We start from the raw sequence: 12,138 nt of genomic DNA on the forward strand, positions 1-12,138 counted from the left end.
TCAATGAGATAATGCCTTTTTGTAAAGGCTTTTTAAAATTTGTTGCAATCTCAAGATTTCTTAACTCTGATTTCTCCAGTTACAGTCAGTTTCATTTGTGGGTTAGGTTTCTCAACATCAAGATGTTGACAGAGGGGCGCCTGGGTGGCTCAGTCGTTAAGCGTCTGCCTTTGGCTCAGGTCATGATCCCAGGGTCCTGGGATCGAGCCCCACGTTGGGCTCCCTGCTCAGCGGGGAGCCTGCTTCTCCCTCTCCCACTCCCCCTGCTTGTCCCTCTCCTGCTCTCTCTGTCAAATAAATAAAATCTTTAAAAAAAAAAAAAAGATGTTGACAGAGATTTCTACTCTTGTGTGAGTTCATCAACACACAGTGAGTGCTGACCTCTCAACAGAAAGCATTCTACATCCTAATCCATAGAGAACAGAGAATACAAAGAATTGCCATGGAGGCCATTATGTGTCAGACCAGAAGTGAATTACATCATTATACTCACAGCCCATTGGCCAGCTCTCATGCACATCATCCCACCTGAATGCAAGAGCTGCAGAGAAATAAAGACTTGCTCTGTGCCCAGTTTGGTAAAAACACTGCCAGGGATGTCCCCTGTGTGAGTTCTATGATGTAAATTGAAGGCTGACTTCTGGTTGGACTTCCCACATTCATTACAACTATAGGGTTACTTCCTTGGATATACTTTCTGTCAGGCCAACAGTTCTGAGTTACAGCAAGACGGTTTCACCATCCATCTTTACAGTGTTTCTCTTCTGTGTATTTTCTGATGTGTGGTGAGAGTTGCCTTGTGGCTGAAGGTCTTCCCACATTCATTACATTTATAGGGTTTCTCCCCTGAATGAATCCTCTTATGTTTAGTGAGGGTCGAACTATCATAAAAACATTTTCCACATTCATTACATTCATAGGGCCTCTCTCCTGTGTGTGTTCTCTGATGTACATTGAGGGATGCCCTCTGGCAAAATGTTCTCCTACATTCTTTACATTCAAAGGGCTTCTCCCCTGTATGAATTCTCTGATGTTCAACGAGTTGTGACTTTTGGCAGAATGACTTCCCACATTTGTTACATTCAAAGGGTTTCTCCCCGGTATGAATTCTCTGATGTTTACTGAGGGTTGACTTCTCAGAAAAGGTTTTCCTACATTCTACACATTCATAAGGTTTCTCCCCTGTATGAGTTCTCTGATGTTTAAGGAGAACTGACTTCCCACAGAAGGTCTTCTTACATTCACTGCATTCATATATCTTCTGCCCTGTGTGAAGTCTTTGATGTTTAATGAGGGTTGACTTCATATGATACATTTTCCCACAGTTGCTACATTCATAGGGCTTCTCCCCTGAGTGTATTCTCTGGTGTACAGTGAGTTTTGACTTTATACTAAAGGACTTGTCACATTTGTTACATTTATAAGGTTTTTCGCCTGTGTGAGAGCTCTGATGCACAGTCAGGTCTGACTTTTGGGAGAAAGATTTTCCACATTCACTACATTTGTAAGGCTTCTCCCCTGTGTGTGTTCTTTGATGCTGATGGAGGGCTGAGTTCTGGTAGAATTTTTTCCCACATTTAGCACATTCATAGGGTCTCTCTCCTGTATGAGTTCTTTGATGTACAGTGAGGGTTGACTTCTGGTAAAAGGATTTCCCACATTCATTACATTTATAGGGTTTTTCTCCTGTGTGTATTCTGTGATGTATTGTGAGGTTTGACTTCCGGAGGAAGGTTTTCCCACATACATCACACTCGTGGTATTTCTCACACTCTTCACCCATGTGAATTCTAGGATGTTTCTTCCAAAGGACTGACTTATCACAGCTTTCCCCACATTCATTAAATTTATAGTGATTCTTCCTTGAGTAAATTATCTCACGTAGCATGTGGTTTGACTCACCCCTGAAAGTTTTCTCACATTTATTATAATCACATGATCTCTCTCCTGTGTGAGTTCTGTTATGTGTAATGAAGAGAGCATTATTGTGGAAGGTTTTAATGCATTCATTATATTCAGGCAGTTGCTCCACAGTGTGAATCTTTTGTTGCTGAATAAAATCCTCATTATGATAGAAGATGCTCTCATTTTTATTAAATTCATTAAACTTCTCTCTAGTATGAGTTTTCTCATGATTAATATCAGGAAGCAATTTCTTGTACCCATTGGCATCATCGGATTTCTTTCCTGAGTAGTTTTTATTATTAGTGGTTAACTCCGACGTATTTTCTAAACTGACTCCATCTAGATTATATTTACTGGACATTTTTCTGGAAGGAACAGAGTCTATGTACAGATTAAATGTTTTCCTTAATACATTCTCTTTCTCCGTAATCACTTTTTTGTTATTGATAAATGCATCTTGCCATAAATGTCTGTCTTGGTTTTCTTTGCTCTCTATTATGCCATCAACTTTCAATTCTTCTAGAAATAAGAAAAACATACCTTATGAATCTGAAACTACTTCTAATAAAATTGGGCTAATACACAAATACCCCTTATACACCCAGCTCTTTGGTTTCAGAGACTGTCTTTTGAGATAAAAGTAATACCAAATCAGCATTTTCCATTCCCTCTACTTTTCTGAGGAGCTGGGGGAAAGAGGTGACAACAAACCAACCAATCAAACAAAGCGATGGTGGTGGAAGAGAGGAAAGTAAAATTGGCAATGAACACACATATTTATTTGGTCCTTCACGAATATATATTTCAAAATGGACAGAAGGGGTAAAATAAACACAAAGAATAGAAAATAAAGGATTCAGTAAGAGTGGATGAATCACACTGAGTGGAATTCACAGTAAGATGTACTCAATTAAAAAATTATATAGTAAATGTGACATGGAGAACAGGTAGACAAGATTGTTGTTCCAAAAAACTACCCGAGGAATGAAAGAGTTCAGAGAGAATGAATTAGAATCTAGGTGCTGATTTTGTTAATCCTACCTTCGAGAGATAGCCCGAATTCCATCACTATGCACACTCTATTACCTCAAACCTAGTCTACGGGGTGTTGTTTTTCCTAATTGGTCTCCTTGCTTCTACTCTCAATTCTCATGGCAATCAGCTTCCTGCATCTCTCTCCTGCTAATACAAATTCCATGAGATCAAGGGATTTATTTCATCACTGCTCTATCTCTTTCACTTAAAACATGACTGGCATGGAGCAAATGCTCAATTAATACTGGTTAAACTAATTTATTAATTCCTAAAAACAAAAGAAGTCCTTGAAAATGAAGGGAATACGAAGCTGAGAATGCTAGAGGAAGGAGACTAACCAACATAAAATATTAATATGACATGGGAATGAATTTCAAGGTACAAATAAAAGGGAGTAAACTCTTAAAAAGCCAATCGAAAAAGAGAACATATATGTGTGAGAGTGTATCTTTGGTGAATTTAGGTATGCAGGCTAAGCATCCTTAGTCGCTTCCAAACAGAGCTTCTTAAAAACACTCCAAAGATGCACATACTTGAAACAACCACCTGGGATCTAATTTCCCCTGGATTACTCATCAGGGTAATACTGGCTTGCAAATTCTTTCTCTAACACCCATGGTGCCTTCTTGCTCTAACTTCAAGGTCTCCTCTGGTTTGGTAATGCAATGTCCTGATAATGAAAAATGATAAAGGACATAGGAAAAGCTGCTTGGCTTTAGGAACTCAGAAGAAAAACCAAGGTCCAGCTTCAGGAGCTGCACAGTGAAGGAATCCACTGGAATCTTTCAGTTGGGAAGTGAGAAAACAATATTCCTGGTTGTCCAAACCTAAGTATCATTAAACTCGACAAAAGATCCACATGCTTTGGGGCACCTGGGTGGCTCAGTCGTTAAGCATCTGCCTTCAGCTCAGGTCATGATCCCAGGGTCCTGGGATCGAGCCCCACATGGAGCTCCCTGCTTGGCGGGAAGCCGGCTTTGCCCTCTCCCACTCCCTCTGCTGTGTTCCCTCTCTCGCTGTCTCTTTCTCTGGCAAATAAATTAAAAAAAAAAAAAAGATCCACATGCTTTGATAACAACAAAAGGACATGCTGATGTTACTCAGGAAAGTTTTGCTTACCCAGTGAGATGAAGATGCTATAGTTCTCCAACATCACATCCCTGTACAAGGTCCTCTGATCAGGGTCCAGTTGACCCCACTCCTCCTGGGTAAAGTTCACAGTCACATCCTCAAATGAAATTGATCCCTGTAACACGCATATCTGATCAATCAGAAGTGCTCAAAACTATATGACAGAGTAAATATATCTAGGAAGCAATCCTTCACTATGTTTACTATTGAGTTTATTAGAAAAAGTTTATATAGGAGACTTAGCATAGTCCCTGTTTGGTTTTATATGTGGAGGGAAAAAGAGAAATATAAAATAATAATAATAATAGATAATGATAATAATAATAATAATAAAAACCACATACAGGGATGCCTGGGTGGCTCAGTCGGTTAAGCGTCTGCCTTTGGCTCAGGTCATGATCCCAGGGTCCTAGGATCGAGTCCCACAGAGGGCTCCTTGCTCGGTGGGGAGCCTGCTTCTCCCTCTGCCTGTCGCTCCCCCTGTTTGTGCACTCTCTCTTTCTCTGACAAATAAATAAAATCTTAAAAAAAAACAACACACACAAATACACACAAGCATAAGATACATTATATACATGAAAGTGTCCTAGTTTCTGTGGATATTAGAATACATGAAACACTGTTTCTACTTTCAGGAAGCTTACAATCTAGTATGGATGCAAACTGGATTAAATAATAGCATAAGATCAAGAGAGAACTGAATTTGGAGCTTTAAAGATATAAAATGCCCTAATCTGGTTATTTTGGCATTGTTCATTTAGACAAGAGTTCTCCAAAGTATTTGATGACTCACCCTTTTAAGAGAGGAAAACTTTTAAGCATCAAATTGGCACAAATCTGTGGCAATATATAGATATGTCTGAATGTCTGTCTCTACAGGTAGTCCATACTTTGTATGGTCCTGACATGCACAAATATCAGTTACCACAATTTATTTAGTTAAGTAACAACAGTCCCCCAACAACACTGTCAGATTTCAGTTACTACGGTAACTCTGAGTAATCACATAAAGTACAAACTTTGCTGCTTGCTCTTCAATCCACAAATCACTACATAAATAACAAACACCATGAATAATTATCAACCATGTCATTTTTTTTTTCAAAGTCCACCAGTGACTGATCACTGCACATCTGTTACTTAGTCCACACACAAACAACAAAACACATGTTCCCTCCTTGTCTCCTGGCAATACGGCATTTTGCAAAAATAGTTGAATGGTTTGCAAAAGGGAACTGGCCAACAAAGATGAAAGAGCAGCAAAGAAATGAGAAGTGATTACATTAGAAGTGAAATTCAAATCAAATATAAATGGGGTTTTAGAAGAAATACCTGATTGTAGGAATGTTAATACTGCCTCCATTTGAGACACTCTAGATCTACACCCAAAGGATCTTAATGAAGAGGTACTTAGTACTAAATATTATAGTATTTTTTCATTTTTATACACATTTTTAATGTTTTGACAAATATTTTTAAAGATACTTAAAGATCACAGAACTACCGCTTTCCCCCATGATTAAGATTGCTTTGCATGGTTTCAGTGTATGTGCCCATTTTTATAGCCCCACACGACAGTGCAAAGTGAGAACTGCCTATGGGTGGCACGTATGTGTCTGCATACATTCAGTATATAGTATATATGGCCATCATCTGAGCTCAAAGTGGATAGTGTGCTGATTGATTGGCTGAGGAATAAACTGAAGGAGTGTCAGACCACTCTGGCATTTGTCACTCTGTATAAACACAGCTGATAGTTTAAGGATAAATCAGATTAAAAAAAATGTTTTAGGTAAATGCTTCAGGGGCTCTAGCAATGGCCAAGTCAGCCAGAAAGAAAATGGATACTGGTTTTGTTTTAAGGCAGGTCTTTGATGAGATAGATCATGATGGTCTAAATCCACAGTATGGGAAATGTCCACTTCAAAAATCAATAGTCTCTTGAAGTTGCCTATATACTCCCTGCTGATAACCTGAAAGGAAATTCACCAGGTTATATCTTTCCAACAATTCCCTTTATAAATCCTTGAAGTCAGTTCTTTCCCTGAGGAGAGAAAACAGATAAAGGAACAGCATTCTGTATTTCTGAATAAACTCACAATAGCTACCTACATGAATCAAACCAAATCTTCACATATAAATATAGATGGACAATGAAGGTTCACCAGAAATTTAAGAACAGGTAACACAAAAGACATGCACCAGATGAAGTGAAAAAGTGAGTAAGAAGAAAACAAAACTATGTAATTATTATGATTCCAAAAATAGGAAACGACTGTTTTTAAAGACACTGGAGATTAACAGTACTCAAAAGAACGTCACTTCACCTCACACCCATTAGCAAACAAAATAAAAGCATTGGTGAAGCTGTGGAAAAACTGAACTCTTGTGCATGTTGGTGGGAACGTAAAATGGTACAGCCACTATGGAAAACAGTATGGTGTGTCCTCAAAGAATTAAAAATATAATTACCATATGTTATTAGTTTGCTAAGGCTCCCATAACAAACTACCACACACCAGATGGCTTAAACAAAAGAAATTTATTTTCCCACAGTTCTGGAGGCTGGAAGTCCAAGATCAAGGTGCTAGCTCACTGACCTCCTCTTATCTATAGACATTTTAATCCAACTACCTTGGAAATTACAGAGAATAACCAGATAACTTAGTCATGTCTAAATACTGCACCTGTTAATAAAGGATTTTTAAAAATTTATATTAAAAAACAATTCTGGGGCGCCTGGGTGGCTCAGCTGGTTAAGTGTCCGCCTTCAGCTCAGGTCACGTTCCCAGGATCCTGGGATGGAGCCCTACATCGGACTCCCTGCTCAGCAGCAAGTCTGCTTCTCCCTCTCCTCTGTGATCTCTCTCGTTCTCACTCCCTCTCAAGTAAATAAAAATCTTTAAAAAAATAATTAAAAAAATTAAAATTTTAACGATTCTGATCACTTCTATAAAACATGAGATGTGGGAGGAAGGGACAGTAAAACATGCAAAAGATCAGGTCAGGTCTAGAAAATAAAAATTCTTGATGCTGATGGAAAAAATACAAATATAAACCTATGTTAACTGTTTCCAGGAGAACCAATGGAAAAAAATACTGAATTTTCAAACCACTGGAAGGGAGAAATATAATCGACAGAGAAAAATTAAAGAAAGGAAAGAAGATGGGATAAATAAAAATACAAATAAAGATGGAGGAACTAAAACTAAACATCATCAGTGAGCACAATAAATGTTAATGAGTTAAATACCCAATATAAAAGGAAATCTCATGTCATGCATAAAAACAATCCAGCCAAGTACTGTTTACTAGTCACATGATCATAAAAATGTACATATTTATTTATATATGTATATATGCATTTACTCATACATACACCCCACATATATTAACACATATATATGTATACATACAACACATACATACAACACAATAGATCACTGTTATCTTCTTATAGGACTTGTAATGGTTAGTTTTATGTGTCAACTTCATAGGCTACAGTATCCAGTTATTTCATAAAACACTTATCTAAGTGTTGCTGTGAAGGTATTTTATAGATGTGGTTAATATCTACAATGAGTTGACTTTAAGTAGATTACCCTCAATAATGTGGGTGGGCCTCATCCAAACAGTTAAAGGCCTTTTGAGCAAAAACTAATGTTTCCCCCAAAAGAAGGAATTCTGCCTCAAGACTGCAGCATTATGTCCTGAGTTTCCAGTGTGCTGGTTAGATTTGCCAGGCCCCACAATCACATGCACCAATTCCGTAAAACGAATGTATACATATGTGTATTTACATGTGTCTATATTATATGCTATCTGTACACACACACACACACACACACATCCTATTGGTTCTGTTTCTCTGGGGAACACTGATACAAGGGCTTACAAAATATTTATTTTTCTTCATCTTTGTTTTTTTCTCCATTCTATCTCCTGCCTCTCTCCCAAAAGCCACCAGAAGATGGAAGAGATGGGGGATGGAATCTCCTCTAGAAGCTTAAGCAGGAGCACATCCCTGACAACACCTTGATTTCAGACTTCTAGTCTCCAGAACTGAAAGAATAAATTTCTGTTGTTTTAAGCTACTAAATTTGGGGTAACTTGTTATAGTATCCACAGGAAACGAGTATACCAACTCTTTGCAAAAACCATACAGAAAATCAACAATTTGCTTTGCTCAGTAAGAATATATCTGACCAGCAATAGCTCTCACTTAAACAAGCACAACATTCAGCGTTTGAATTTCAAATTGAGTGGTTGTGCATCCTTTGAAATAGTTAAAAATCCACAGAATATGAAATCAGTCAAGAAATAATAAGGTAAGAATTACAACAGACCAAAGATAATCACATGAGGAGAAGCTTTGCTAAAAGGCAACAGGAAAAGGACAATACTGTAAAGCAGACAAAAGAAATCATCAACCTGAGGGGCACCTGGGTGGCTCAGTCAGTTAAGTGTCCGACTCTTCGTTTTGGCTCAGGTCATGACCTCAGGGTCGTGAGACAGAGCTCCACGTGGGGCTTCATGCTCAGTGGGAGTCTGCTTGAGATTCTCTCCTCTGCCCCTCCCTTCTCAAATAAATAAATACATCTTAAAAAAAAATCATCAACTTGAATCAACTAAGTTATGCTTTGGCCTTCTGCTCTCTGCACCCACTAAAGAACAATCAGAGGTGAAGATGATGGGCAGCATTCATCTCAGACTTGTTAACTGAGATTGTCAACTACCTTACTTTCAGGAAGACAGAATTTTTTCAGACTTCAGGCCAGGAAATCTTTGTGTTCTGTGAAGAATTACTTTTATTTTTATGGTCAAGGCAAAGCATTTTCCTTTTGGACAGAGTATCAAAGATAAATTTGCAATAATTATTATTATAAAAATTACTGCTACACAATATAATGTGTAATATATATACTAACGGAAGAACAATTATAATGATCTCCACATAATTAACATGCTGACCTTTCCTTGTTTTCGATCTGTTAACTCTATGTATTCCTTGACAGCTTGTATCATTTTTATCTTCATTGTTTTATGCAATGGAAAACAATGTGAGAAATGAAAAACAGCTCACCTGGGATTTGTTCTTTTTCTGTTCCTTTTGGGAAAGTACAGAGAAGGCTGAATGTACAGCTATGGGAGAAGAAAAGAGTAGGTCATGTGAGATTTGGCTGCTATAGACTTTTGAGATTCATCTCCTAAAACCCCATGCCCACCAGAGAGTTAAATGTTACCCTGTAAGAAAAAGTTCTTTGGCCCCCGAGAGTCAGCAAGAACCATGTGCAGGGAGAATTCACATGTGTGACTCTGACAGAACTGAAGAGCCTGGTTGAGCAATTTTTCACTGGGTTTATTTCCTAATGATTTAAAATTTTCATTTTTCTTTTAGAACCAATCCAGTACTAATTTAACAAAGATATCAAAAGACAAATCTTTATTTTTCACTATCAATGTTGTAGGAAAAATACTCAAGATATTTGTTTACTTACATTCCTACTGAGTTGCTTACCCTTAAGAGTTAGAGAAATCACTCTGCAGAAAAAGATGAGGTTGCTTCATGGACGGGCCTACTTTAAAAACTGTTTCTAACTAAGCTGCGATAGAACCTGGTGGATGACTTACCTCGTGGACAGTTTTCTGGTCCTGGCACTGCCTCTAACAAACTCGGTGACTCTGGACAGGCTACTTAAACACCCAGAGTCAAGGTTTCTCAGCTCTGAAATTAAGCAGACACAGATGACCCTATTCTATGCCTCTATAAAATCAGGGTAGATGGACTGGCAGCATACCCCTAGAGGGACATAGAAGAGCAGCTCAAAATCTAGAAAAAGTGGGTGGACGCTGAAGGCAGGGCATGTTTATTAAAGGCTGGAGATAGAATTTCTTCAGTTGTGCCTAGGGATCTCTCCCTGCAGACCATGCAGACATGAACCCTTTAATGAATTAATATTTTCCACACAACCTGCCCCTCACCTACCACCCAGTGTCTACTCACCTATCTTTCCTGAAGCTTGGTCCAGACCTTTCATCATGGTGAGGCCCTCTGGATGCGGTGATAGCGGGGCAATGCTCATTCTGAGCAGAATAAAGAACTGTTACTGCGGACTATGCAAACCCAGGACCTGCTCCTTTCTAGGAGTATCCTGCCTCTGCTCAAAAGCTGTGGCTGAGAAGTCTGAGGTCCGAGGAGTGACCTTCAAGGTGAGATTCCTGTTCCTGGGGCTTCCTCCTTCTTACTTCATAAAAGCTGCTTTCTTCCAAGGGAGGGGGAACCTAGGCTTAAAAGACAAAATCATTTATTTAGAAGTTTGATTCAGGGATCAAAATCTCACAGAACTTATCTGCCTAAACTCTAAGGCCACCGAGGATGCTGAAAGTTGGACAGTGCAGTAAATTATGCAGTCTGTTCCAAGGGTTCTGACATGCCAAGAAATCCCAAAATACATGACCACAAGGTGAGATTCAGTGCTCACACACTTTGGGGTTGTTTCCTTGGGCCCTAAAGAAGGTGCTGTGAGAAATACGATGGTTTTCAACAGGGTTGTCTACCAAACTGTGAGACCTTGAGTATTTCACTTGAGCCCTCTGAGCCTCAGTTTTCTTGTCTGCCAAGACAGAAAACAGTTACATTAAAGGCCGTTATTAGGATTAAATAAAATTTAGCCAACGAAAAGGAAAAATATCTTCCAAAAACCTTAACAGCTAATATTAACTAAGCTCTGCTCCGAACGTTAAAACTGAAAATGCTATTTTAAAAACATGTGTAAAAAATTTTAATCCTCAGAACCCCACGTAGCACATAGTCTTGTTTTACACACGAAGAAACCTACTCTCACCCATCTTCGTCATCTTGCCAGCAGTAAAACAACTTACACCCGGCTCCACCTGGATCCAAAGCTCACGCCCCCCTCCCGCAGCCCCGCCGACGCCGCGGCCCCACTTGGACGCCCGCGGCCCCCACGGGACAGAAGCGCCCCGCCCGGCCGTCCCTCCCCGAGGCCGCCCCCACCCGCCTTCGCCTAGCCCCCTCCCCACGGCCGACCCCGCGGGCGCTCGCCCATCTGGCCTGGGCTCACCGGCCGCCCCCACTTGCGCAGCGCCAGCCCCCCTGAACACTCCAGGATTTCCTCCGCGGGGCGGGGAAACCTGCGAAAAACACCTGGAGACCGAAGTTACACATGCGCACAACAACCCTCGGAGAACATGGAAGACCCTTTCCCTGAACCTGCGCCGTGTGAGACGAGGAAACGTAGGACTACGTTTCCCATAAGCCCTGGCACCACACCTCGTCTGAAGAGTTTTCCCCGGGAGGGCAGAGGTGTTCTCAGGGCTTCTCCCAGGGGTTTGCTGGGCTTGGTTCTTTCTGGCCCGCAGGGCATTGCAAAATGATGCAGTGTGATGCGAGGTTGTTGAAGGAATTATGAGAGAGTAAGCTGTAAAGAACATGTCAGGGACCACTAGGGAACCGTGAACTATATGGTTACAATATAAAATGGTTCATTTTGGCCTGAGTAGAATAGTAGAATAGTATCTCCTTGCCTCCAAATTCATATCCATTAAGAGCCTCAGATTGTGACTATTTTTGAATAGGGTCTTTGCAGATGTCATTAGTTAAGTTAAAATGAAGTCATACTGGTTAGGGTGGGCTCTGATGACTGGTGTCCTTATGAGCAAAGAGAGGAAACAGGCATGGGAGAATGCCTTGTGAATGTGGAGACATATTGGAGGGATATGGCTACAAGCCAATGGGTGTCAAAGACTGCCAAAAACCATCAGGAGTTAGGAGAGAAGCATGGAACAGATTCCCTCTTAGAACCTCTAATAGGAAACAACCCTGTTGACACCTTGATTTTGAAGCGGGCATCCATCTTGTTAGTTCAGATGAAATAATGAACACTAGGGGTCATATTGCTCCCAGGCGCAGCTGGACCAGCCAGGGAACGCACAGATCCAGGACCAAAAGATAGGAATGCTTATATCATTCAAAGGAACATGAAGGAAAGCAACCCCACTAGCTTAGCACACACAAGCAGATACAAGCAGCTGATTAGCACTCTC

General features: G+C 40.1%; 1 protein-coding gene across 1 annotated transcript; it reads right to left on the minus strand.

Moving 5' to 3' along the window:
- Positions 1 to 748: 748 nt before the first annotated feature.
- Positions 749 to 10,929, minus strand: LOC110589448 (zinc finger protein 883-like). The gene is made up of 6 exons (XM_044916219.1): positions 10,917 to 10,929; positions 10,554 to 10,685; positions 9,155 to 9,213; positions 4,060 to 4,186; positions 1,285 to 2,424; positions 749 to 1,200 (listed from the first exon to the last, which is right to left on the minus strand). The coding sequence occupies exons 1-6, from the start codon at positions 10,927 to 10,929 to the stop codon at positions 749 to 751; spliced, it is 1,923 nt and encodes a 640-aa protein (XP_044772154.1).
- Positions 10,930 to 12,138: the final 1,209 nt, after the last annotated feature.

The sequence above is a fragment of the Neomonachus schauinslandi genome, chromosome 6 (genome assembly GCF_002201575.2).
Source record: "Neomonachus schauinslandi chromosome 6, ASM220157v2, whole genome shotgun sequence".
Taxonomy (NCBI): domain Eukaryota; kingdom Metazoa; phylum Chordata; class Mammalia; order Carnivora; family Phocidae; genus Neomonachus; species Neomonachus schauinslandi.